We start from the raw sequence: 27,916 nt of genomic DNA, 5'->3' as shown, positions 1-27,916 counted from the left end.
CGCCGGCGCACCGAAAATACGTCAACGAGCCGGCGGTCGCTCTCTGATGACTTCCTTCCGACCGGCCCTCGGAGCGATCCCAAAAAGCATAAAGATTCTCAGGAGCCCAGTTTCCAGTGCCACAGCCAGTCAGGATTGCAAGCTTCACGTCTTCCACTCTTGAGCCAAGCACCTTTAGCCAAGCGCATCGCCGTCGTCCATGCAGGTTTTTAGCTGCTGGTTTTCACGTGTATTAGGGGCACCTCACCTCTACCCGGTGTTACTGCCCCGGTTTCCTGCCGGGTCTCAAGGGCTATTTCTGGGGCAAGCCTGCAGGTTAAGCGATCCTGATTAAAAGGAATCCAAAGTCTCTCAACAGTGAACTTTTGTAAAATCAAAATAAAGTTATATGAGTTCGAGACCAGCCTGGTCTACAAGAGCTAGTTCCAGGACAGGCTCCAAAACCACGGAGAAACCCTGTCTCGAAAAAAACAAAACAACAACAAAAAAGTTATATACTTTCTTACTCCAAGAATAAAGAATCAAGAAAAGGTCCCAATAAAATCAAAGCAAAACCCAAGTCCAAAGGTATCTCAATATCTAATATCTCGAATTCACAGTCTGCTGGGCTCTAACGGCTCGATTTAGCACACACAGCATGTCCTGTAGACTCAGGCTGGCTCTCCTCCAGACCTGCTTCTGTTTGAGGTGGTTGTCTCAAGACACTGATTAGTGTCACTCCCACAGCAGCTGATGCTGCGCCCTCAAATGGTCTTTCCTCGGGGACCTCATCCCTGCCACACAACCCAGCGGCTCTTCATGTCTTCGTCATGCCTTCAAGATTGACACCATTTGATAGAGTTGCACACATTGTCAAGTTTGACTGCCAACATGAGAGGCAGCCTTGGCCATTCTGGATCACAGCTGACCCTGAGGAAATAGTTTCAGAAAATTTTAACCTCAATGATGCTGGTCCCTTCCTCCCTCTCTCTCCCCCATTTTTTTTTTTTTTTTTTGTGTGTGTGTGTTTTGTTGGTGGTGGTCATTGTTGATTTTGTTTTCTTGTTTTTCGAGATAGTTTCTCTGTGTAACCCTGGCTGTCCTGGAAGTAGCTCTGTAGTGTGTGGCCTTGAATTCACAGAGATCTGCTTGCCTTTGCCTCCCAAGTGCTGGGACTAAGGGCCACCACTACCTGACTGCCCATCCCTTTTTAATCAGCACTAATTTCTCAGCTCTAGCTAACCAGCATTGATTGTATCGTTAAAGCGCAGTAAAGCAAAGGCTCCACGTCAGTCATGCTCGTCTCTTGTTAATCATAATTTATCATTCCATTACAGGTGACCAGACATCACAATTTATTTTTTTTCTGTTTTTCTTTCAAATAGCCATGAGTACTGTTCTTTCTTTCTATGTTAATTACAGGTCATTAACTATTTTGAAATTGTCCTTCACAAAAATTAGGAAGGTTTTAGTCATTGTTTCTAAACATGTATTTTGTGTTCTATTCTTTGTTTTCTTCTGCAAGTCCATATATTAAATTGTATATTAAATTGTTTCCAAATTGCCCCACCAGCTTCTCAGCCTATTTCTCTTTGGGGGAAAAAATTGGAACTTGTAGAACAATAGATGTTTTCTAAATTTTACAAGTCACTAACGCGCATCAGTAAAGCAGATGTTTTCTTCTGGGTTTTTTTTTTGTATGGCTCTTCCTGTTTTTTATTTTTCTACCTTTAAGTACTTGAATACAGTTTAGGTTGCTTAACTTCTTGTCTGTTCCTTGCAGTATTTGGTTTAAGAACCACCCCTGCCCCAACATAAACATAGGAAACATATTTTCCTGTTCCTTACATCCAGAAAGATTTCATCTTGGACATTGCAAATCATATGCCGCAGGAAAGGTACTTAGAAGATTGTGTTTTAAGTCAGTTTATTCAATTTCCAGACTACTCTTTGTAGAGTTCAGCAGCGGAGTCTCCATTTGTTTCACTTTGCAGGATCTGTTTTCGTTGGTTGCTCAAGATCTTCCATGGATGTGCAGTTTGGTTGTTATCCAGTTGTTTGGTTTGGTTTGATAACAGATTTGGGCACTTAAATTCTTTGACTTCTGTTCCTGACTACTCCCACTCTTTATTTCTCTGTTTGTTTTCTTAGCCATGTGATGCTCTGGTGTCTAATGTTCCATGGGGTGAAACTGTAGCTTTTGTTTTCATGAATTTTTTTTCTGTAAGGATGAATGTCTTAGCCACTGTTCTGTTGCTGTAAAGAGACGCTATGACCATGGCAACTCTAACCAAAAAAAAAGCATTTAATTGAGACTTGATTATAGTTTCAGAGGTCTAGTCCTTTGTCGTCATGTGGGGCATGGTGGCATGCAGGCAGGCATGGTGCTGGAGAAGGACAGGGTGCTGAGGGTTTTTCATCTGGATCATCAGGCAACAGGAAGAGACACTTGATCTGGCTTGGGTTTTTGAAACCTCAAATCCCAACCTCAGTGATGTACCCCTCCAATAAGGCTACACTCCTAATCCTCTCAAGTAGTCCCTCTCCTCAATGATCAAACATTTAAATATATGTGCTTATGGGGGACATTCTTTTTAAATTGTTTTTATTGAGCTATATATTTTTCTCTGTTCCTCTCTCTTCCTCTCCCCTCCCTGTCTACCCTCTTCCATGATCCCCATGCTCCTAATTTACTCAGGAGATTCTTTTTCAACTTCCCATATGGATTAGATCCATGTATATCTCTCTTAGGGTCCTCTCTGTTGTCTAGGTTCTCTGGGATTGTGATTTGTAGGCTGGTTTTTCTTTGCTTTACGTCTAAAAGCCACTTGTAAGTACATAAGATATTTGTCTTTCTGGGTCTGTGTTACCTCACTCAATATGATGTTCTCTAGATCCATCTATTTTCCTGCAAATTTCAAGATGTCATTATTTCCACTGTGTAGTACTCCATTGTGTAAATATACCACATTTTCCTTATCCATTCTTTGGTTGAGGGGCATTTAGGTTGTTTCCAGGTTCTGGCTTTGACAAACAAAGCTACTATGAACATAGTTGAGCACATGTCCTTGTGGCACGATTGAGCATCCTTTGGATATATACCCAAAAGTGGTATTATTGGGTCTTGAGGAAGGTTGTTTCCTAATTTTCTGAGAAATCGCCACACTAACATTCAAAGGGGTTGTACCAGCTTGCACTCCCACCAGCAATGCAGAAGTGTTCCCTTTATCCCACAGCCTCTCCAGCATAAGTTGTCATCAGTGTTTTTGATCTTGGCCATTCTTACAGGTGTAAGATAGAATCTCAGAGTTGTTTTGATTTGCATTTCTCTGATGGCTAAAATATTGAGCATTTCCTTAAGTGTCTTTCAGCCATTTTAGATTCCTCTGTTGAGAGTTCTCTGTTTAAGTCTGTACTCCATTTTTTTATTGGATTATTTGTTCCTTTGATGACCAATTTCTTGAGTTGTTTATATATTTAGGAAATCAGACCTCTGTCTGATGTGGGGTTGGTGAAGATCTTTTCCATTCTGAAGGCTGCTGTTTTGTCTTGTTGACTGTGTCCTTTGCTTTACGGAAGCTTTTCAGTTTCAGGAGGTCCCATTTATTAATTGTTTCTCTCAGTGTCTGTGCTACTGGGGTTATATTTAGGAAGTGGTCTCCTGTGCCAATGCATTCAAGTGTACTTCCCACTTTCTCTTCTATGAGGTTCGGTGTAGCTATCTTTATGTTGAGGTCTTTGATCCATTTGAACTTGAGTTTTGTGCATGCTGATAGATAAAGATCTATTTTCATTTTTCTACATGTTGATATCCAGTTATGCCAGCACCACTTGTTAAATATGCTTCCTTTTTTTATTTTATATTTTTGCTTCTTTGTCAAAAATCAGGTGTTTGTAGGTGTGTGGATTAATACTGGATCTTCGATTCAGTTCCATTGGTCCTCCCGTCTGGTTTTTATGTCAATATCAGGCTGTTTTCAGTACTGTAGCTCTGTAGTAGAGTTTGAAGTCAGGGATTGTGATGCCTCCAGAAGTTCTTTTATAGTAGAGGATTGTTATGGCTATCCTGGGTTTTTTTGCTTTTCCATATAAAGTTGAATACCGTTCTTTCGAGGTCTGTGAAAAATTTTGCTGGGATTTTGATGGGCATTGTATTGAATCCGTAAATTGCTTTTGGCAAGATTGCCATTTTTACTATGTTAATTCTACTTACCCAAGAGATCTTTCCATTTTCTGGTGTCTTCTTCAATTTCTTTCTTCAAAGATGTAAAGTTCTTGACATACAGGTCTTCCACTTGTTTGGTTAGAGTTACTCCAAGATATTTTATGTTATTTGTGGCTATTGTGAACACAGGTGGCTTCGTTTTCTTGATAACTTATAATATTATCTCACCTTCATAGAACCAGAGAATGTGCAGGCACGGAAAATCAGATTTTCAGGTAAGTTTAAACTTTTCAACACCAAAACACCAGGTTTCCTGAAATTTTATATTAAATGTTTAAGATGTGTTATTTTTCTTCCTGAATAGAATCCTTGAAATGGAACATTTTCTTTTAATTATCATGACCGAATATTCACTTAGTATCTCTGGTGTTGAAGTTCTAGGAACATTTTCTAAAACCCCATACAAAGTTGGTACTAGCTAGAAGCAGATACAAATGGAACCATAGGGCTTAGAGATTAAGAGCACTGGCTGTTCTTCCAGAGGTCCTGAGTTCAATTCCCAGCAACCATGTGGTGACTCACAACCATCTGTGATGAGATCTAGTGCCCTCTTCTGGACTGCAGACATGCAGACACAACATTGTATACATAATAAATAAATAAATAAATCTAAAAAAAAAACAAACAAATGGAACCATAAAAGCTTTACCATGACAGCCCTAGTGATAACCAGCTATTCCTAGACACTGACAATACAATGTGCATGCAACTACATTACAATGAATGACATACACAAAATATATACAGAGAAAAGATTTACTGTGTACTGGAGGTGTCAGAGAAGGACTGTAATAAAACGTGGCTCTTGCAGAATGAACGTTTTTTTTTTATAAAGAACATTCCAGTGCATGGAAGAAACATGTGCAAAGACAGTTTTATTGATAGCTAGTCTTTTAAAACGTCTACCAAGATGTATGCTCTTCATGTATGCTTATATTCTGTTCATTTGAATGTAGGATGACACCATAATTGCTCTGACCAATAGAATGTGATAGAAGACTTTCTGGGCCTTATTACCTCAAAACTTCAGATGACTGGCAATTTCCATTTCCTTTCGTGGAGAATGTTCTTGAGATGCTTTCTTGGAATCCCTCCATGGGCTTTGAAGTCAGGCAAGTAGTGGCATATGTCTTTAATCTAGCACTCTGGAGGAAGATTTCTGTGAATCTAAGGCCAGCTTCATCTACAGAGCAAGTTCCAAGACAGCCAAGGCTACACAGAGAAATCCTGTCTCGAAAAACCAAAACCAAACAAACATATCCTTCCATGCTATAGGAAGTCCATCCACATTGAAAATCAAGGTGCTACAACTGACTACCCTCGCTAAGAACTCACCTGAAAATGTCCGCTAAAACATGCAAATGGATCATCCTGAATATATTTCACCTTCCAAACAATATTTTATGGATATTCAATTGGGCAGGAGAGAGCTCAGTTAAGAACACTTGTTGCTCTTGCAGAGGACCTGGGTTAAAATTACCAGCAACCAAATAGTGGTTCATAACCATCTCTAACTTTATTCCAGAGGAACCAATGTCCTCTTCTGACTTCCAGTCACCAAGCACATACATCCATGGAGATAAAACATGTACATACAAAATAAAATAAATCTTAAAAAAGATTTTTTTTCACTCAACTGGTCTCACAAAATGCTCAGAATTGTGAGATGCACCATTGTTTTGTGGGCTGAAGATGAGTGTTTGCCTAGTATACACAAAATCCTGGACTCAATCCCCAGTACTACATAAACCAGGCAACACTTCAGGAAGTGGAGGCAGAAGAATCAGAAACTCCAGATCATCCTCCACTACTTAACAGAGAAGATAATTAGAAGGTTACTGGAAGAAACAGATGATGAGGGACATGGCTGAATTGTTAAAGTAGTTGCCAAGCAAGAAAGAGGACCAGAGGTTCCGATTACCAGAATCCACATAAACGTTAGGTGGGTGTGTTGTGGAATAGTTTTTTAACTATGTTAAGATATGTTACTTTTGTAAAGATGTGTTGCTGTTTTACCTTGCCTGCCTAAGACACCTGATTAATTGTTGGGACGTTTGGAGTCCTGGCTGCAACTGCTCTTCCCTGCTAGAGATCTTTACTTTCCTTCTGATTTGAGTTACTGAAAGCTGTGTCAAAGTTGTTTACCAGCTCTGCTTCACCAGCATGTGCTGCCTTGGCCTTGAGGATCAGAGGATAAGGTTTTCACTTGTTGGTCCACTTGACTGCTGGGTATATGAGCCTCCATGGTGCTATTGAATAAAGGGCTTCTTACCAGTGACTAGAGGTCCATGTCTCTTTCTCTGTCTGTCTGTGTGTCTTTGTATGTTTCAACCTCCAGCCCCCTGCCCGAAGCTCGTGAACTGTATGGTAGTGCATAGAGCGCAGACAAGCATTGTGCGCGGCATCTAATAAAAAGCTGAACGGCCAATAGCCAGGCAGAGGAGGGATAGGCAGGGCTGGTGGGCAGAGAAAAGGGGAGCCAGCTAGGCAGCAAGACTTGGAGGAAGCAGGAAAGCTGGGAGGACAGAATAGAGATGAGGTAAACAAACCTCAGGGCAGCACTCAGATTAATAGAAATGGGTTAATTTAAAAAAAAAAAAAAGTTAGTTAGAAACAAGCCTAACCTAAGGCAAGTTCATAATTGGTAAGTCTCTGTGTCATAATTTGAGGGTTATCAGTCCAAGAAAGCCTGCTACATTTCCAGCCTTAGTCAGCAGAAACAGGGAATCCCTGGAGTGAGCTAACTTAGAAGACTATCTTTATAGGTGACCTCTGGTTTGACCAAGAATGAACAAACTAAAATAACAAGGAAGATTCCTGGCACCAACATTGGGCTTCCACAGGCAAGTGTACACACAAATGCACCCACGCCTACCTGAACACACAATACATTAGTACATGCATGCATGCATACATACATGCACAGGGAAAAAGAAAAAATAGCCTGCAGAGCAAGATACTGTCTTTTTTTAAAAAAAATTACACTTTAGTTTAGCAACCTTACAATCTGCTGGAAAAATAGAGATTCAGATGGGAAAATATTTGCTAAATATATTTCTCAAAAACTAGGGATTTTGTTTCTCTAAGACTAAATCATTCTAATGACTATAGCAACAAATAATTATGACTTTTAAATGTTAAAAACAGGGCTGGAGAGATGGCTCAGTGGCTAAGAGCTTTACTTGTTATTCCAAAGGTCCTGAGTTCAATTCCCAGCATCCACATAGTGGCTCACACCATCTGTAATGAGATTTGGTGCCCTCTTCTGGCCTACAGTGATACATACAGGCAGAACACCATATACATAATAAAAATAAATTATTAAAAAAATGTTAATGAGCTTTGCTGTGCCCGTATCTGGACATGTACAAAAAGAAGAAAAACTATGTTTTCTGAAATAGCAGTAAACTAATGGGAAGGGGGCACTGCATACCAAATAACCCATGTCTTTCATACTAGTCATTCTCAAAAGTGCTGAAAATCATAACAGAAATCGCCATATAATCATTAATTACAAAAACAATTTATAAAACACATCAGAATTTTATTGCTTGAAGAATACAGCATATGAAATCACAAGAACATCAAAATGGAAAGTCACTAGGCCTCAAACATATAATACATTATCAGATGCAGTAAAATATTAACCTGAAGACTGCATCAGAAAAAAAGTATGGAAAAATATCTAAGTTGTTTGAGAAACATACACTTTAAACAAAGTAAAAGAATGTTACAGTACAAATTAGAATAGCCAGCAGTGACTAACTTATTGTTGTAGACTAAACTACCTACACCTTTGGTACTTAACCTTTTTGAGAAAACAATTTCCAAACACTTCATGGGCATATCCATGAAACTCCTTAAAATAACTCAGCATAAAGCATTCAGCAAAATTACTATCCTTTTACTACCTTTTCTGTTATACTGGGGAAGAATATCTATCTGATAAATGCATAACAATATTTCCCTTTTTCTAAAACTGCAAAATATGAATATTAAGAAATCTAATACTTATAAACTCTACTTAGCTCTCCAATTAAAATTAAAATCCTGGCAGCTAGAATCTCTTCTGGGGCTTGGTGAATACAGAAATTTAAATGACTTGGCAACAAACATAGGAACTTAATGACTTCCTTAGATGGCATTTTTTTTCTTGTTTCCAAACAAGCAATACACCATTTCTCCAAATACACTGGGTCCCTCTCACAAACACTATCACACTTTAGTCACCGAAACCAAATTCAAGCTGCTTCCTTTAACAAGCAAGTTAACACTTCATGTAGGGCTGGTCAGTTGTGACACTTTTTAATCAAACGCAAAACTTTAAAGCCATCACTCAATTATGAGGGGGACGATGTCATATCAAGAATTAGCACTGGACTCTTAAGGTCACCTAGTCAAGAAAATGCAAATGTTACCCTAAAACCAAACAATATGTAAACTACATGTTAAATATTTTTAAAGCCCTCTCTCATAGCAAACATGTTCATTAGTTTTCATTTATTTCCCCTAGCAAGTCTGAATATCCATGAGCCTCAGTTAAACCAACGGAACCCAAGCAACAGTTGCATAAGTCTTACCTCTATATGCAAATGACATAAACACGAACTAAGCAAGTAATACTATGAACAATTACCAAACTGGAGTGAATCAGTGCGAATCAACCATCTTCAAGATTAGCCAGTTTCTGAAATGGCATAGTGTAGCTCAGGATAAATTACACTATAATAAAACTAGTCTTAATGTTACACAAAACAATAACAAAATCAAAAACGTAACTCACCAAATTTATACAGCTATTAGTGAATACATTTCCTTTCTAGTTTTTGAATGTCTTATTTGAGTAGTTCTCTTAGCAAGTATATTTATCTGAGCATATATAATTGTTGCCTGCATATATACTCACTTTAAAAGACAAAAAAATTTAGATACTATATAGAACTGAATTTTTTCCGCCGACCTGATTCAACGTATTCTGCATCACACCATGCCCCATCTCAGTATAAAACTTTCAATTTTAGTTTGGTTAAAAGGGCAGAGAAAATGCAAATACAAATTAAGACATCTGTGTAAATTTCACTGTATTTTTATAAACCTGACATTTTCTGTAATACTGTTTATAGACCAAATAAAGGGTTCACACTGCTCATAGATTCCAGAAACACCATTACAAATTCAAAGCTGATGTTGTGTTGAAAGAGACAGTTTTACATGTACAGCACAGCAGCTGAAACCTGACAGAGACGTCTCTAGAACACCAACGGTAAGTCCACCAGGATGCATACACAATGACAGATAAGCATTTCTTCCACTGTTTTTTTTTTATATATATATATATATGTAGAGGACACAGAAGCCGAGATGGTGAATTTCAGATATCATCATCTTCTTCTTCATCTTGAGAAGATCCTGCCTGATTGGATGCGCTGGCTGAGGCTGCAGCAAGCTGGGCTTGTTGGGCGGCTTGCTGCATTTGAAGCCATTCCTGTTGGGCCAATTCTGCTTGTTGCTGTCTAGCCTAAGAATTAAAAACATAAAAGTGTACACATTTTGGTTAAGTGTAAATTAAAGTAACTAACAGACTTACTCAACAAATGTATATAGATATTTTCCAAGTACTATGTAATTATGACATACCTAGAAAACAAGAACTCTTAATATTTTTAGTTCAACTGAAGAAACTGGAGAGATGGCTCAACAGTTAAAAGCACTGGTTGCTCTTCCAGAGGATCTGGGTTTCTTAGCACCCACATGGCAGATCACAACTATCTGTTAAAGGATCCAACATCCTCTTCTGGCCTCTGCAGGCAATGTACACCTGTCCTGGAACTAGCTCTTGTAGACCAGGTTGGCCTTGAACTCACAGAGATCCGCCTGCCTCTGCTGGGATTAAAGGGGTGTACCACCAGCGCCCAGCTTAATAGTTTATTTTTTAAGCTTTATTATTTTAATTATGTATGTGTGTGTCTGCAGGGGATATGTACATGAGTATTGGTACTCTCAAAGGCCAAAGGTGCTGGATCTCCTTGGAGCCTCCCAATGTGAGTCCTGGGATCCAAACTCAGGTCCTCTGGAATAGTATGCTTTTTTAACGAAAACTCTTTCTTGCCTACTTTAATAAATGACACTTGTATCTTGTGCCTGATAATGTTTAAGGCTCAAATGCAGTAAGGTTTGATGGTACAATTTACCTCAGTACTTGAGGGACTGAGTCAGGAGAACTGTAAAACCAGCTTGGGACAGATCGATGCCTTGCTAACAGAAAATGTTAGACTTTCCTTGTATCCACTCATAATAAAATCTAGTAGCGGCCAGACAGTGGTGGTAGTGGTCTTTAATCCCAGCATATGGGAGGCAGAGGCAGGTGAATCTCTAAATTTGAGGTCAGCCTGGTCTACAGATTGAGATCCAGCACAGTCAGGGCTACACAGAGAAACCCTGTCTGGAAAAACAAAAACAAAACGATAAAAAGAGAAAAAGGAAAGAAAACCGGTTGTTGCAATCATTTACATGAACTAGAGTCAAACTGGCCAAGTTCTAAACATCAGACTCAGTAATAAGCAATGAGCTAGAGAAAGAATCCTCTAGATATGTTGATTTATGAAGTGATTTTCAAAAACCCCTTGAATTTGGTAAATTTCCAATGAAAATAATGTAAAGCACACTACTTACCTTTGCAAACAATTCCTGTTGCTGTCTCAATAGCTCTTCCTCAGGAATGCCAAGGTTTTCCAAACGAGAACTGGCCTTTCTTCTTTTTAGCGCTACTGTCTTGCATTCTTGTAAGACTTCTTTTACTTCACTGATGTAAGAGCCAAAGCCCAAACTTTCTAGTGCTGCAGAAATAAAAGCACGAAAGGTGAAAAATATAGCTTTCCCTCATTCATATAACATTTACTTTTTTGTGTTAGTTTCCTGTTGAGAGACAGTTATTTAGCAACTGTCTGATTAACTAAGACAAAATATTTTTATCAACCATTAGCCTTTAAGGTTTTTGTTCTTAATATTGTGTGTGTGTGTGTGTGTGTGTGTGTGTGTGTGATTTGTACACGTGAGTGTAGTGCCCAGAGAGGCCAGGTGAGGGCACAGTACTCCCCAGGAGCTGGAGTTAAAGGCATCTTATGAGTGTGTGAAAACCCAAGTCCTCTGCAAGAATAGCACCATGCTGTTAACCTTTGAGCTATCTCTCTAGCCCCATATTTACCTACTTCCTTAATATTTGCCTAGAGACTGGTTAAAAGCTAATGGAACATTTCAAGGCACACAGGTTTTTATTTTTCCCTCTTTAACTTTTAAAATTTCTTACAAGAACATGTGGTTTGAGTAAGAAAAATCTTTCCTATGCCACTTATAATAGTCAAGCATCATTAAGTCTGTCTGTTTATTAAAGAATACAAAAAAAGGCAAATTATTTGGAATTTACTGGTTAATGACATAGTTTGTCCCATTAAATAGGCTAGGAACATATATTCATTAAGTTACTGAAAGTAGGATGAAAAATAGTTAAGCTAACTAAATTATGATATTTTAGATATTTATTTGGTGATAAAATTATTTCAATTCCTAACTACACTTTACAAAAGTTCATCAGAATGTTTAATTTGTTCTAATAAGATAAACCCAGGTAGCAACTGAGTGAGTAAAATGGCCTGAAGTAAGGTACAGTTAATTAACTTTATTATAAAAACTCTAACTTCAACATGAAAACCTTTTAAAAACGTGTATTAATAAAAAACAGGGGCTGGAGAGATGACTCAGTGGGTAAGAGCACTGGTTGCTCTTCCAGAGGACCCGGATTCAATTCCCAGCACCCACATGGCAGCTTACAACTGTCTGTAACTCCAGTTTCAGGTGCTCTGACACCCTTACACAGACATACCTGCAGGTAAAACACCAACACACATAAAATACACACACACACACACACAGAGAGAGAGAGAGAGAGAAAGAGAGAAAGAGAGAGAGAGAGAGAGAGAGAGAGAGAATGTATATTATATGTATGTATCTTCTGTTCCTAAATAATCAATGCTGACAGCATTCACTTTGTGACTGGCCTGGAACTCACTTGCTTTTGCCTCTCACAGAAAAACAATCTGAAAAGGTTGTATTTATCATAATTCTACCAGCTTTCCAGAGTTACTCAGGAAGGATACATGTCAAACACCTAGAACACACACACACACACACAAAATTTCTCTGATGTGCAGTGCTGGCGCATGCCTTTAATCCCAGCAGAGGAGGCAGAGGCATGCTGATCTCTGAGTTCCAGGCCGCCCGGTCTTGAAAAACCAAGCAAACAAAGAAAAACCTTAAGGCAATTACATTACACTAACTGGAGCAAAACTACAGCTATTCTTACATACTTTTTTTTTTTTTTTTTTTTGGTTTTTCAAGACAGGGTTTCTCTGTGTAACAGCCCTAGCTGTCCTGGAACTAGCTCTTGCAGACCAGGCTGGCTACACAGAGATCCACCTGCCTCAAGATGAAAACCACCACCACCTGGCTGTATTGGTGTTTTAGCTGCATGCGTGTCTGCGTGGGGTCCCTTAAAACTAGAGTTGCAGACAGTTGTGAGCCTCTGCGCAGGTGCTGGGAGTTGAACCTAGGTCCTCTGGAAAAGCAATCAGTGCTCCTAACCGCAAGCCATCTCTCCAGCCCCTCTTATATACTTATTGGCAACATTACAAGAAAAAGGTAAATTTATGAGTGTCAACAGGTCGATTCACAGGTTTTTTAATTTTTAACATCAGTAGATTGCCACCATCACAGAAAATAGTTTTTCACTGTAACTTTCTGAGTCATGCATTAAACCGAAGTTAGTGTATTCCAAAGTTGAACTATTTAGCATACTGCTTGCCATGGCTGCCCTTTTATTCAATCATCTTGTCAATCAGAACTCTAAATATATCCTAGAAAAAAATGAACCTTTCCCCAAGAAGACAGATTGCGTTATTAGATTCTTGGTACAAACAAACGTGTGGGCAACTCCTACTGAAATCCTCTGCAGTCTTCATTAAAAGACCGATGCTTTAAGAGGAGTCAAAGACAATGTTGGCTATTTGTCAGGTAATTGTTCAAAGACTTAGGAAAACAATCACACATACAACATAAAAATAAAAAACAGACAACTTGGCTTCCATTTTTCTTACCACTCAGCAAATCAAACCAGCAGTTAAAAAAAAAACAAAAAACTAGTTTCAAGAATCAAATAGGTGGGTTGGGAAAATACCTCTGTAGGACAATGCTTGCCTAGCACATGTAAGGCCCTGAATTACACACACACACACGAATCAAATAAATGCTCGGCAGTGGTGGCGCAAGCATTTACTCCAGCACTCTGGAGGCAGAGGCAGGCAGATCTCTGTGAGTTCCAGGCCAGCCTGGTCTAGAGATCTAGTTCCCAGACAGCTAGAACTGTTACACAGAGAAACCCCGTCTTGAAAAAAGAAAAAAAAAATCAAATAAGCAGCAGGGAATGGTGGTTACAGCAAGCGTTTTTTTCCCTTAGGGGTTATCTACTGTGAACTGAAATGGCAGAGTACATGCGTATGTAATATACTTATTTATACACACACAATATCGTCACAGCAGGGTGTGCTTTACAGCTACCTTCAGCACAGGGTAAAGGCTCAAAGGAGTCACTTTGTCTTTTTTCAATCCTGATAGTGGAAAAATATAAGTTATTGCTTCAGAGTGAATGCAACTTTCTCTTAAGAGTTCATGAAAAGCCACAGAGACTATTTCCCCCCAAAAGTGCTGTCTCCCTTCCCTGCGATCATCAAAAACGCAGTCTCCCAAATCCCTACTAAAAATATTTTCCAAGATAAGGAAGAAACTGTTGAGATGTTTAGAAATGCTTTTCAATAAAACCTTAAATACACACACACACACACACACACACACACACACACGCACAAATGGGAACACAAGGAAAGGACAGAGAGCCTGCTAGCGTGTGTCAGACCCAGTTCAAGGCCCAGTACTCCAAGAGGTGTGGGTGCCCTTGCCACCTTTTGCATAGCTTTCGGACAAGCTTTTCAACATTTTCTAAGAATAAAACAATCAAAAGTTAGAGGATGTCAAAGAGAAAAAAAAATGTGTCATCATTTGCCTTTTTCTTACAGAGAGCTTTGGTAACATGATGATGATTGTTTTTTATCAATTTTTAAAGCAAAAACTGGCTCCCTTTTTGGAAAGCAATAAACTTTACAACACTGAACACTCAATATGTATATATAATTCCGTACTGGTAATCAAACCCAGGACCCGTACACGCCAGGCACACGATACACCATGACCTACATCCACAGTCCAAGTGTTTTTTTCTATTCGTGTGTTCAAAATGAATCTTTTCCTCTACGCTGGTAAAAAGAAAAAGGGTCAGGTGAGGAAGAGGTATTCTGTGACTCAACGCATGCTTGACGTTCTGTCTAAAATTTAACTTTCCCTGAGAGAACCTTTAAGCTCCTTTCTCACCTGTTATTATCCAAGTTAAACTGCAGGCAGTCAATTCTTGTTGCTTTAAGACCCGACTGCACACTGTACTAGTTAGGTATTGAGGATGTTTGCTGACCCTAATGTTTGCATTTCTTATTTGCACTACCTGGATGAAAAATGTCCGAAGAATGCTACATAGGTATTTTCTTAAGATGCAAGCTGTCTCTAGGCCTTTGTGGCTTCTTCATTACAGGACTTACTAGTGACACGAAGCGGTTATGCTATCTGTCAGCAAGACTTTCCCCCTGGACCGTCATTTCAACAAGTTTCATACCTTGTATGACGTGCTCTGGGGAAATCGTCTTCTTTTCCGACTTGTTGCAAATCTCATTGGCTTCCGAAGATATAAGGTGAATGAATTCAGTGCAGCAGTTCACGACCAGCTCTCGGGCGTCGTTGGCCACCCGGACGTTAGGGAGAGTCTCTTTGATCATCTTATTTATAGCAGCTCTGGGGATAGTGAGGTCATCATCGTTGCCAGACGAGGAAGCCATCGTACCTTCCTGCCTTTCGGGCCCCAACTTTAAAACTCCTCGACTTTGGTCCACCACTCCGCGAAGATTTCAGGCTGCCCCCGGGCAGGGGCGTCGGGGTCGGGGGAGCTCGGAGAGGAGGAAGAAGTGGGTTGGCGGGCCGAGAACGCCCGCTGTGTGGGAGCTCCTAGTGCGCGTCTGAAGGAAAGGTCGGGGTGCCAAGGGCTCCGGGGACCAGGACGGCACGGGAGCCCCGCCGGCCGCAGGCCCGGGAGGACACCCACAGGCCCGGCTCTACAGAGCCGGAGCCCCCGCGGCCGCCGCCACCAGCAGCGGTTGCCGCCGCCTCGGCCAAACCATCCTTCGGGCACCCGCGCGGCCGCCTCACAACATGTCTGCCGAGGCCGCTGGGGAAGCAAGGCGAACGGGGCCGAGCACAGCCGGAGCCGCGGCCTCCGCCGCCGCCGGGGCGAGAGCAGGGGCGGAAGCCGAGCGGCGCTAACGGTGGTCTCGCTGCAGGCCGGGAAGGAGGCTTGCCGCAAGCTGGTCCCAGCACGCTTTGCGCCACCGGAAGTCTCTCTCCCCAGGTCCCACCCTCCCTCCTCCACGGATTTCTGGGTGTGCTCCCCGCCCTGCCCCACGAGGCGGGCGGAAGGCGGAACGGCGGGAGGCGGGACGGCGGTGCTCCCGGGGCTCTCAGCCCGCAGCTCCCGCCCGGCGTTTCCGCGGTCAGTCCCTAGGGGAGCTCGCTGGCCCTGTGCAGGCTGTGTGGGCAGAGAGCCGCCGAGGGCCACGTGGCGGAGGAGCCCTGGTCTCTACCACGGAACTTCCTTTTCCTCTTTCCTCTGCTGTAGGAATTAGGGCACTGAGTGACAGGAGCTCCGAAAGGAACACGGGGAAGCAGATCCCTGTGTGTGACCGGAGGAGGGATTTTTATAACTAACAGCGTTCAGATCAGAGCTCCCTGCTCTCGTTTATGAAGAAAGGAAACTTTCAGAAAAGTGGCTCTCCTCGGTAACGAGGAGCCAGTAGTCAGATCCAATATAGTGGATTATCTTAAGCAACTCGGATATATGCTTCTTTCCGGGGTGGTTATAACTAACTAGTGCCAGGTTCATTACAGAAGTTGTATTGAAAGACCCTCCAAGAGTGTCTTTCCTCTGGGGAGACCCTTCCCAAGAAACAGCGAGACCACTTGTACGGATGCAAACAGCAAGAGGTTTATTCAGATACACAGGTACCTGGGGCGACAAAGTCTCTCAGAGGACTTGTGCGCCTTTAGGTCGGGGTAATGGGTTTATATATGTTTTGGGGAGCAAAAAGCATGGTACAGAAGCGAGAAGCGTAGTTACAGGGTTTTCATTGGTCAGTTTGAATGTGGCCGAGTTCAGGTTGGGACAAGGTCTCTAGTTCCCGAGAATTCAGATATGGGCTGCCTTGGGTCTTATGAAGGGTAGACTTCACCGTTCCTCCCCGCCTGGGACAGACAGCGCCTAGCCGTATTCTCGGTATTCCCATTCCTCCCCCAGCCCAGCCACAGGTGTCTCTAGCTCGTTTTGGCAGCTTTTAAACTGCCCTTTGTTCAAACCCTGAATATTCAGTACAAGCCTCGTAAAATGGCGTTACCGGTGCTAAATTGTTTAACAAGCTGGGCGGGGGGTCTTTCAGCATTATTAAAAATATATACAATAAAACTCACAGTCACGCATGGTGGCGCACGCCTTTAATCCCAGCACTCTGGAGGTAGAGGCAGGCGGATCTCTGGGAGTTCAAGGCCAACCTGGTCTACAAAGTTCCAGGACAACCAGGACTGTTAAATAGAGAAAACCTGTCTCCCGAAAACCATAAAACGAAAAAGAAAAACTCACGTACTGTCACAGTGAATAGTGGAATGTTGTAATTTTTAAAAGGGCTAAGCCATTAAATGCATGTGCGCAGTTCAGTTCATCGTATTCTTTGTTGACAGACTGGCAGGTGGGATGTTTACAATATTCTCTTCAGGTATTTGGTTTCCAGGAGACCATCACTGTCAACTGCTCTCTCCCACCCACTCTATTAGACCTCGTTCCACCACGGAGCTTGAACAACAGCCTTGAGTAACGTTTTCTCCAAGATGTTTGCTAGAAAGTATAGAGTCTTGATTATCAATGCTATTAAGCTTAATCTTTGATATACAGAGTACATTTTTTTCTTTAAAATAAGTGAAACTTGGTTCAGATGTATCACCTTTATGAAGTATTGTTTACTGTTTGTTTAAAAGATTTATTATATTGTCTATATTTATTTGGGACTTAGTTTATCAGTCTAAAAAGGCTATCTAGCAAAAATTATCTCCAGAGTTGCCACATGCAAATCTTGTTTCTGGGAATATATATAATATTTTATAACATGCTTTTTAGAGTTTTGTGGTGTAGATTAACAGAGCACATGCTACACTGTTATTCCAGTAAGGGTTCATTACTACAGATTCTGTGGTAATATAAGTAATGTGGAATGTGTGAAAAAAACCTTGCTAGGATTAAAGATGTGAGCGCTACCACTACCATAAAAAATAATGTTTAAAAAGATTAGTCTGGATTGACATGTGAGATGGAATGGTTATTAAGCTATTCCAAAAACGATTTAATGATGTAGACAAAGGAGAATAATAAAAGGAAGAAATCAGACATTTGAGAATAAAGTTTACAGGGTTAATCTTTGTATTGCATTTGTAGCAAAATCAGAGCATCATGCATAGCTAATTGAGAAAAAGGGAAGCTGAGAAGAGAGGGAGCTTTGGATGGAGAAATATAAGTAGCCATCTGTCGGTGATCAGCCTCGACAAAAATACCTTTCTCCTGGGCAGCAGCATGGGAATTTAGAAATATAGTAAGGATATGAACATGCAAATGAAAATAATAAAACGGAGAAAAATAGGATAGAATCGGGAGAGAATAAAGTTATTTCTATAAGGGGAACTGGAACTTAGATCCTTAGACTTTTGTTTGAGGTAGGAACAGATCTACTTCTCTATTCTTGGAGCACAAGGTCTGGCTGTTAGCCACACCTGTTGACAATAACCTTGAGAGAGCAGAACTCTCTGGTCAACAACTAGGTGGGACCTTCGTTTTGAGGTAGAAGCCCAAGAACCTTGGAGGACGGAGACATAAGTTCCAACTCTATGACTTTTGGTCAACACGGAAATAGGCTCACATTTTCAGTCTTAACAACAATCTAAAGGAGGAGTAGAAAGGTGGAAGTCATCTCTACAGAGGTGAACACCTCAGAGCCACTGCTGTTTATACCTTTAACTCCTGGGGTTTTGTTTTGTTGGGGCTTTTGTTTGTTTTGTTTCTTTTTTTGAGATAGGGTTTCTCTGTGTAGCTTGGCAGTCAGGGAACTCTGTGACCAGGCTGTCCTCTGCCTCCCGAGCGCTGGCATTAAAGATGTGCATCACTGCCTGGCTCGGTCCCACATCTGAAATGCAGTATTTTAACTTTGAATGTACATAAATACCTTTAAGGATGGAAAAGGTCATCCATCTTGGAATAAAGGAAAAAATGTCAGTAAAGACTTCACGCAATTAAAGTTCTACTGTAAATTAAGTCATAGGAATTCATCACAGAGAAATATTGTTGGAAGAGCAAACTAGTAGGGGTCAGAAATGACATCACAGCTGTAATAATAGAGGTAGAAACAGATGGACTGGAAGTCCAAGTCACTGTCAGCTACACAGTGAGATGGAGGACAGTCTAGAGTGCCTGAGACCTTGTCTCAAATAAAAACCCAAACTTTTGTCAGCTGGAACTGATAGTTCACATATGTAATTAATTCCAACACTCAGATGGCAGAAGCAAGAAGATTGCCTTTAGCTATGTGTCATCTGGTTTAAGGCTGTTGCCAAGAATTCCTATTGTATCATGAATAATAAAAACCCAGAGACAGATATTGGGGTTCAAGCTGAAGATCAGAAAAGCAAAGTTGCCAGCCACTAGAGACACCTTTTACCACTACCAAATCTTCAGACCAAAGGACAAGATCCTGTCTCCAAGAATCCGCAGACTCCATACTCCACTTAGTTCCGATCTCGTCCTATTTGACCATCAGAGATTAAAACTGGATATCAACATCAGAAAGATTACCGCTAATAGAAACGGAACAACTCACTACTGAATGAAAAATGTGTCAAGACAAAAATTAAGAAAGAAATTAAAGATTTTCTACAGTTGAATGAAAACATACCCAAATTTATGGGACACAATGAGGTAGTTCTAAGAGTTCATGGCACTGAGTGCCTAAATTAAAAAATGAGAGAGATCTCATACTAGTAACTTAACAGCACACCTGAAGCCTCTAGAGCAAAGAGAAAAAATAACAACCCAAAGGAGTAGATGGTAAGAAATAATCAAACTCAGGGTTTAAGTCAATACAACAACAACAAAAATAAAAATACAAAGAATCATTACAACAAAGAGTTGGTTCTTTAAGAAAATCAATAAGATTGATAAACACTTAGCTGAAATAACTAAAAGGCAAATAATAGAAGATCCAAATTATCAAAACAGACATGCTGATCAATGGAATCGAATTGAAGACCCAGACATAAGTCCACACATCTTTGGACATCCGATTTTTAATAATGTAGAAATAGACACGGAAAAGAAGACAACATGTCCAGCAAATGGTGCTGATAAACCAGATGGCTGCAAGTAGGAGAATCCAAATAGATCCAACCTATCACCCTGCACAAAACTCAATTCCAAGTGGATCAAAGACCTCAACATAAAACCAGATCACTCCAAAAAATGTTAAGGCTAGGTGGTGGTGGTGCACACCTTTAATTCTAGCACTTGGGAGGCAGAGGCAGGCAAATCCCAGTGAGTTCTAGGCCAGCCTGGTCTACAAAGCAAGTTTCAGGATAGGCAAGACTATTACACAGAGAAACCTCGTAAACAAACAAACAAAACCCAGATCACCGAATCTGATAGAAAAGAATGTGAGGTGTAGTCTTGACTGCATTAGCACAGGAAACACTTTCTATAGCACAGGCAGTAAGAGCAACAATTAATAAACTGGACCTTATGAAACTGAAAAGCTTCTGCATGTAAAGAACATCGTCATATGAACAAAGTTGTAGCGTAGAGGACAGGAAAAGATTCTTACCAGCTACTCACCCTGTAGAGGACTAATATCCAAAATATATAAACGACCACATTTAAAAAATGGGGTACAAATCTAAACAAATTCTCATAAGAGGTAACTCAAATAGCTGAGAAGAACCCAAAGAAATGTTCAACATCCCTAGTGAGCAGGTTAATGCAAATCAAAACTACTTGGAGATTTCCTCTTACACCTGCCAGAATGTCTAAGACAAATGAAACATATGACAGCTCATGCTGGAGAGGATGTGGATAAGGGGAATACTCATGCATTGCTGGTGGGAGCCATCATGGAAATCACTGTAGCCGTTCCTCAGAATGCTGGGAATCGATCTCTGTCAAGATCCAGCTGTACCACTCTCAGCATTTACCCAAAGGATGCTCCATCCTACTGGAAATACTCCATCAACCATGCTCATTACTGCTCTGTTCATAACAGCCAGAAACTGGAAACAAACTAGATGTCTGTTAAGAGATGACTGGATAAAGAAAATTTTTGTGGTTTTTGTGGTACCTTTACACAATAGAATATTACTCATCCATTAAAAAAACAAAGTTCTCAATAAGTGGATAGAACTAGAGAAAAAAATCAACCTGATTGAGGTAGCCTAGACCCAGAAAGACAAATATAGTATGTATCAGCATATATGTTGATATTAGCTGTTACATCAGTAATAAGCAAGCTACAATCTGTAGAACCACGGAGTTTTGGTATAGAGTAAGGAGCTAGGGTTGGCAATAGATCTCCCAAGGAAGGGAAAAAATAACAGATAATTATGAATGGATGAAGGGGCACTGGAATGGGAGGATCAAGCAGGGCGAAGGGTGGAGGGAACAAGAGAGGGAATATGGGGTGGGACAGCTGAAACGAAAAACCAATAAAAGTAGTGTATGGACACCTGATATAGTAAAAGCTTCTGAAAATATATACATATATAAAAATCAAACTGAAAGTTCAGACTTTTAGAGAAGAAAAGGACTCCATGGTATTTTCTTAATCTTTCCAGGTTAATTATTTATGTGACATTCGGTAGCTTCTTTTGAGGAAAGTCATACTGGCATGAACACTGAAGGAACTACTGTGGAGAGAAAGGCTAGAATGATTGGCACTAAAACCCCTGTACTGTTATAGTGTAGGGAACTTTCTTAATGTAGATGTGAATAACATTCATTAATACATGGACCGCTGGAGCCTCTAACTGGCCGCTATGGATGATGTGAAGTCTACTTGTGGCATACAGTGAAGTGAACTGTGCTCCAAATACCTCACATTTGATGGAGGAAGGTCATTGGCTAATAAAGGAACTGCCTTGGCCCATTTTATTGGTTAGAGGATAGGTGGGAGGAATAAACAGAACAGAACGCTGGGAGGAAGAGGAAGTGAGCTCAGTCTCGACAGCTCTCCTCTCTGGAGCAGATGCCTGAGAGAGACGCCATGCCCTGCTCCCGGGATGAAGCTCCGACCCAGGATGGACATAGGCTAGAATCTTCCCGGTAAGCTCACCTTGGGGTGCTACACACAGATGATTAGAAATGGGTTAAATTAATATGTGAGAATTAGCCTAGAAGAGAATGGGCCAAGCAGTGATTAAAAGAATACAGTTTCCGTGTAATTATTTTGGGTAAAGCTAGCCGTGGGGGCGGCCAGGTGCTGGGGATGCAGCCCCGCCGCCCCTATTACTACATATGGTGCCCACGTGAACAACTGAATCCACAGAAAGCCTGAGAAAGCTTGGGAAAGAGTAAAGCATGTTTTCTTTTCTTTTTTTTTTAAAGATTTATTTATTTTGTATACAATATTCTGTCTGTGTGTATGCCTGAAGGCCAGAAGAGGGCACCAGACCTCATTACAGATGGTTGTGAGCCACCATGTGGTTGCTGGGAATTGAACTCAGGACCTTTGGAAGAACAGGCAATGCTCTTAACCGCTGAGCCATCTCTCCAGCCCCACATGTTTTCTTGATAGTGACAATTTCTCGGGTCTACTCTGCTTGCTAGAGGCAAGCAAGCGCCTCATCTAAGAGAGGCTTCCTGACTCAGCTTTAGCTGCAAAACCCTGCAGCTCATTAAGAGTTCCTGCCACGAAACACTTAAACGGTGTTGACGAAAAGCTGAACGCATGCTTTTCGGTTTTCAGCCATAGCAGGAAAAAAGCTGCGCCGTTTAAAAAAATGCCGGCTTTCTGGGCCATCCTGCCAGGGCAAACTCTGACTGTTTGAGGCAGGAGGGCCGGCTACCAAGAGAGGACTTGAGTGTTGTCTGTTGTAGCTCACTTGCTGGCAGGGACCTTGAAATGCCATACAGTTGTGGCAGTAAACATGGCTACAGCCTGTATATACGCCATGAGGCTGGTAAGCTAAGGAATGGACTGGATCTAGCTGGCAAAGCCACGCCTTTAGTCCTACTGAGATTGCTTGGTAAATTAAAGATTCATGTGGTAAGAAAAAGAGAGATATACAGTAAAGAGAGATTCAAAGACAGAGAAAATTTCTGAATGGTTTAAAGTGTGTTAAAAATATATGCAGACTAAAAGTTGAAGTTCTTAAAGTAAAAAACAAAAAAGGAAGAGAGTTGTTGTGTGTGGTACACACCTTTAATCCCAACACTTGGTAGGTAAGCGCACCTTGGGGTGCTACACACAGATGATTAGAAATGGGCTAAATTAATATGTGAGAATTAGCCTAGAAGAGAATGGGCCAAGCAGTGATTAAATGAATATAGTTTGTGTGTTGTTATTTCGGGCATAAGCTAGCCGAGCAGGCTGCTGGGGTGTTGGGGACGCAGCCCCGCCGCCCATATTACTACACACATTACATTGAAAGTTATTTTAACTCTGCTGTGTTTATAAGACACAGTATCTCAAGTAGCATCAGTGATTTAGGCTGTCATGGATAAGGAAAATGTGGTACATTTACACAATGGAGTATTACACAGTGAAGTTGGAGGCTGCTTGTTTGTTTCCCACCTGCCCAGACTCTCGAAATAACCACAATGAAACTGTATTAATTAAATCACTGCTCAGCCCATTAGCTCAAGCTTCTTACTGGCTAGCTCTTACATATTAATTTAACCCATCTCTATTAATCTGTGTATCGCCACAAGGCTGTGGCTTTCCAGGTAAAGTTCTGGTATCTGTATCCGGTGGGGCTCCATGACTTCTCTCTAAACTCCACCTTCCTTCTCCCAGTATTCAGTTTAGTTTTCCCCGCCTAGCTCTATTTTTTTTAGTTTGTTTTTGTTTTTTGAGACGGGGTTTTTCTGTAGCTTTGGAGCCTGTCCTAGAACTAAATCTTGTAGGCCAAGCTGGCCTCAAATTCACGGAGATCCGCCTGCCTCTTCCTCCTGAGTACTGGGATTAAAGGCATGTGCCACTACCACCTGGCTACCTCTGTGGATTCTGCACACACAAACAAGCAGGCATTTAAACAAAAAGATAACAATAAAATTTTTAAAAATTATTAAAGAACTTAAGTTTTGTAAGTGGCAAAGGAAGGTATGGAATGTTCCTTGACACCGTATGAATATGTCACTGTGATGATTTAATGAAGAAGTTGACTGGCCTATAGCTAGGCAGGATAAGGTTAGGTGGGAGATCCAGACTAAGAGAATGTTGGGAGGAAGCAGGAGAAAGAGTCTCAGGAGTCGCCAGGCAGACTCAGAAGAAGCAACATGAAAAGTACACAGATGAGGTGAATGAGCCTCAGGCAGCACATAAATGAACAGAAATGGGTTAGTTTAAGTTATAAAAGCAAGTTAAAACAACTGTAAGCCACTGTCTAATAAGTGGTTAGAGTCGACATAGGGGAGGGGTCAGTTAAAAGCATATCAAGATGCCCTTCGATCAGAGAATGCATAAAGAAAATGTGGTCATTTACACAATGTAGCATTTACTCAGCTGTTAAAAACAATGACATCAAGAAATTTGAAGGCGAATGAATGGAAGTAGAAAAAGTCACCCTGAGTGAGGTAACTTAGACCCAGAAAGACAAACATGGTATGTGCTCACTCATAAGTGGATATTCAATATAATGTAAAGGATAACCAGACTACAATCCAGACTCAGAGAGGCTAAGTAACCAGAGGGCCCAAGGGCAGGCACACATAGATCTCCCTGGGAAGAGGAAATAGAAGAGATCTCCTGGGTAGACTGAGGGAGGGTGGGGATGGGAACATGGGGGATTGGGCTGGGGTGGATGGAGGAGGAAAGAGAAGTCTTGATATGGTGGGCATTTTGGGGGAATGCCCATGAATCTACAAGATTGACCCCCAGCTAAGACTCCTAGCAATGGTGGATAGGCAGCCTGAACTGGCCATCTCCTGTAATCAAATTAGTGACTACCCCAACTGTCATCAGAGAGCCTTCATTGAGTAACTGATAGCAACAGATGCAGAGACCCACAACAAAGCACTAGCCTGAGTTCAAAAAATTCCATTGAAGAGAGAGAGAGAGAGAGAGAGAGAGAGAGAGAGAGAGAGAGAGAGAGAGAAAGGAGTATACAATCCGGGGGGGGGGGGCTCAAGATCATCACAAGAGAACCCACAGAAACAACTAACCTGGGCTCATAGGAGCTCATAGAGTCTAGCCTGACAGTTAGGAGACCTACAGGGGACTGACCTAGGCTCTCTACATATGTGTGACAGTTGTGTAGCTTGGTGTACTTGAGCAGGGCTGTCCCTAACACTCTGGATGGTTTTGAGGTACCTATTCCTCATAGTGGGTTTTCTTGCCCAGCCTTAATACAAGGGGAGGAGCTTAGTCATTCCTCAACTTGATAAGCCACTCTTTGTTGACACGTATGGAAGCCGTGCCCCTTTCTGAACAGAGACAGAGGAGGAGTGGACTGGATGTGATGTGTGGAGTGGAGGGGGGAAGGGAATGGGAGAAGAGGAGGGAGGGAAAACTGAGGTTGGGATGTTAGATAAATGAATACATTTAATTTTTAAAAGTGTATAGCGAATCCTCAAGATGTTCAAAAAATGTGTCTGAAAACTAGTTCTCTGGTGGCCTAACACCAAGCCAGTTCTCACCTCCTTTCTTGATTGTACTTTTCAAGAATAACTGGAATATTTCAGAAGACAGTACAGGGATGGAACTACCTGAGACAGCCTGGGCCTGTTCCTGTTCACCCTAGGAAGTGTGGGACCAGAGAGGCACTGTCAGGCCAAGCAGACCTTTGTTCTCCCTCCTGGGAGCAAGACGTCCTTTCACGTTCTGATCTTGGTCCCGGAGTAGCGTAATTACAGGGTGTGCATGGTATATATACAGTCCTGGGTCCCAGCACCCTTAATTACAGGGTATGCCTGATCTACATGCCCATGGGTCCCGGCATGATGGATCCCTCTGTGGGAAAGGCAAATGTGCTGGAGGATGGTCAAGAATGACGTTTTCTGTAGTGATATGGATGTATCTTCTTGATGAATCTGACGTTGGAGGTCAGACTCCAGGCAAACTGGGAGAGACACAGGTACTTGTGAATATACCCTCTAGGAAAATAAGTGGAGATTAATCATTTACAAGCAACAATGGTCAGGATTGTTCAAAATAATTCATTTTGCAGCCAGGCAGTAGTGGCAAATGCCTTTAATCCCAGAATTTGGGAGGCAGAGGCAGGTGGATCTCTGTGAGTTTGAGGCCAGCCTGGTCTACAGACAGAGTTCTAGGACAGCCAGGGCTACATAGAAAAACCTTGTCCTGAAAAATAAAAAAAAATAATTTTTCTGGCTGAGGGACGGGATAGCACTTGGCTGTACCCAACTAGAAAATCCCTCAGGCTCCATTAAGAATCCCCCCATGATTATGAAAGCAGCCCAAATTAAACTGAGTAGGTCAGATACATAAAAGACATGAAAGTTATGACGGCATTTGTTGAGAAGAATGGTTTCCGTGTTAGGAGAGGGTAAGAGAGGGGAATAAGTGGTGGAAACAGATAGGATCCATTATTTGTATGTATGAAACTTTTAATGAAAAAATATACATATAAAAAAGAATTGTATCCCCTTAATGTTTTGCTCAACAGAATTGCGACAAGTTTACAGGTTTGTAAATAGGCTGATTCAAATCATGTCTTCCTAAAATATGAATTTGTATGCTGGTATTTTAGTTCCTACTTATGAAGAAAGTAGCAGGAATTTATTTGTTTGCTGCTTTCCCAGAAACACCGACCTTTCTTGTACATTGAACCACAGTTTGCAGTGAAATAATAAAATAATAAATAAAATTTCCACCTCCTCCCCTCCTCCCATTTCCCTCCCTGCTACTTCCCCTCCCCTTCTCCTTCCAGTCCAAAGAGCAGTCAGGGTTCCCTGCCCTGTCTGAAGTCCAAGGTCCTCCCCCCTCCATCCTGGTCTAGGAAGGTGAGAATCCAAACAGACTAGTCTCCCACAAGGCCAGTCCATGCAGTAGAATCAAAACCCAGTGCCATTGTCCTTGGCTTCTCAGTCAGCCCTCATTGTCAGCCACATTCAGAGAGTCCAGTTTGATCACATGCTCCATCAGTGCCAGTTCAGCTAGCCTTAGTGAGCTCTCATTAGATCAGACCCAACGTCTCAGTGGGTGGGTGCACCCCTCGCGGTCCCGACTTCCTTGCTCATGTTCTCCCTCCTTTTGCTCCTCATTTGGACCTTGGGAGCTCAGTCCAGTGCTACAGGCAATTATGACTTGAGGGGGAAGACCTTAGGGACTAATATGTAAAATTTTGATGCCTTGACCTGAAGTGGTAATATCATTTCAGTGCTTGTTCTGATGGCAAGAATCTAATGGAGGAGCAGAGAAATGGAAAACCTGATGGCTGGCTCAGATAAAGCTTACGAGAAAGGGTGGAGAACTGACTTTAGTGAATCGTTAGTAGTCTTTACACAGTGTGGCTTTTAAAAAATATATTTATTTTATTTTGTGTGCATTTGGTATACAGGTGTCAGATTCCTAGGAACTGGAGTTACAGACAGTTGTGAGCTGCCATGCTGTGCTGGGTATTGAACCCGGGTCCACTGGGAGAGCAGCCTGTGCTCTTAACCACTGAGCCATCTCTCTAGCTCCAGTAGTAATGCTCTTTTTATTTACTTATTATTTTTTTTTCTGAAACAGTTTCAGCCTAAGCTCTGCAGAAATGGGGTTACAGGTGCATGCTAACATACTTAATGTTTTCTGTACCAAAAAGCAACAGCATCAGTATTGAAGGAGAGAAAAACCAGGGCAGTTGATAAGTTCAGTAGTTTCTTCACATAACTAAAGAACAAGAAATCTTACAGAAGAGCAAAAGGGAGAGATTTCCTATTCATTTACTAAATACCAGCTGTTATTCTAAGTCAGTGCTTCTCAACCTTCCTAATGCTGTGACCCCTTAATACAGGTCATCATGTTCTAGTGATCCCCAACCATAAAATTATTTTCATTACTGCTCCATAACTGTAATTTTGCTATTATGAATCATAATGTAAATACCTGCATTTTTCCAGTGGTCTTAGGCAACCCCTCTGGAAAGGTCATTCAATTCCCAAAGGATTTGCAACCCAGAGGTTGAAAAACACTGTTCTAAGTATAATGATTTACTTAATACTCATAACGACCATTTAAGTTAGATACCATCATTATATTATATAGTTGT

General features: G+C 41.3%; 2 protein-coding genes and 1 long non-coding RNA gene across 6 annotated transcripts in view; 1 reads left to right on the top strand and 2 right to left on the bottom strand.

Annotated features, from left to right (window-relative positions):
* Window positions 1-525: 525 nt before the first annotated feature.
* On the top strand, window positions 526-5,229 carry LOC121433580. The gene is made up of 3 exons (XR_005972334.1): window positions 526-567; window positions 4,381-4,419; window positions 5,161-5,229. It is a non-coding gene; the product is annotated as an uncharacterized LOC121433580 (long non-coding RNA).
* Window positions 5,230-7,727: 2,498 nt separating this feature from the next.
* On the bottom strand, window positions 7,728-15,199 carry Dr1 (down-regulator of transcription 1). The gene is made up of 3 exons (XM_041632221.1): window positions 14,976-15,199; window positions 10,877-11,040; window positions 7,728-9,722 (listed from the first exon to the last, which is right to left on the bottom strand). The coding sequence occupies exons 1-3, from the start codon at window positions 15,193-15,195 to the stop codon at window positions 9,576-9,578; spliced, it is 531 nt and encodes a 176-aa protein (XP_041488155.1). The 5' UTR covers window positions 15,196-15,199; the 3' UTR covers window positions 7,728-9,575.
* A 1,686-nt stretch (window positions 15,200-16,885) lies between these two features.
* Ccdc18 (coiled-coil domain containing 18) overlaps window positions 16,886-27,916 on the bottom strand; it is a 145,688-nt gene continuing 134,657 nt past the window's right edge. For 3 of the 4 annotated variants that reach the window (XM_041632173.1, XM_041632177.1, XM_041632174.1), the window contains one exon: window positions 16,886-17,294. In XM_041632173.1, the coding sequence (XP_041488107.1) occupies window positions 17,172-17,294 (123 nt within the window). In that variant the 3' untranslated portion in view covers window positions 16,886-17,171. The remainder of the gene's footprint in view (window positions 17,295-27,916) is intronic. The other variant, XM_041632176.1, reaches the window with a different exon arrangement.

The sequence above is a fragment of the Microtus oregoni genome, unplaced genomic scaffold (genome assembly GCF_018167655.1).
Source record: "Microtus oregoni isolate MIOR12 unplaced genomic scaffold, Mior012 000040F_ref0000088, whole genome shotgun sequence".
Classification (NCBI taxonomy): domain Eukaryota; kingdom Metazoa; phylum Chordata; class Mammalia; order Rodentia; family Cricetidae; genus Microtus; species Microtus oregoni.
The sequence above is the reverse complement of the archived record's forward strand: the minus strand, read 5'-3'. Positions and strand labels throughout refer to the sequence as shown.

Coding starts and splice junctions, on each gene's coding strand:
- Dr1 (XM_041632221.1), bottom strand. CDS start 15,195: ATGGCTTCCTCGTCTGGCAACGATGATGACCTCACTATCCCCAGAGCT. Junction 11,041..14,975: donor CCCAGAGCACGTCATACAAG/GTATGAAACTTG, acceptor TTATTTCTGCAG/CACTAGAAAGTTTGGGCTTT. Junction 9,723..10,876: donor AACAGGAATTGTTTGCAAAG/GTAAGTAGTGTG, acceptor TTTAATTCTTAG/GCTAGACAGCAACAAGCAGA.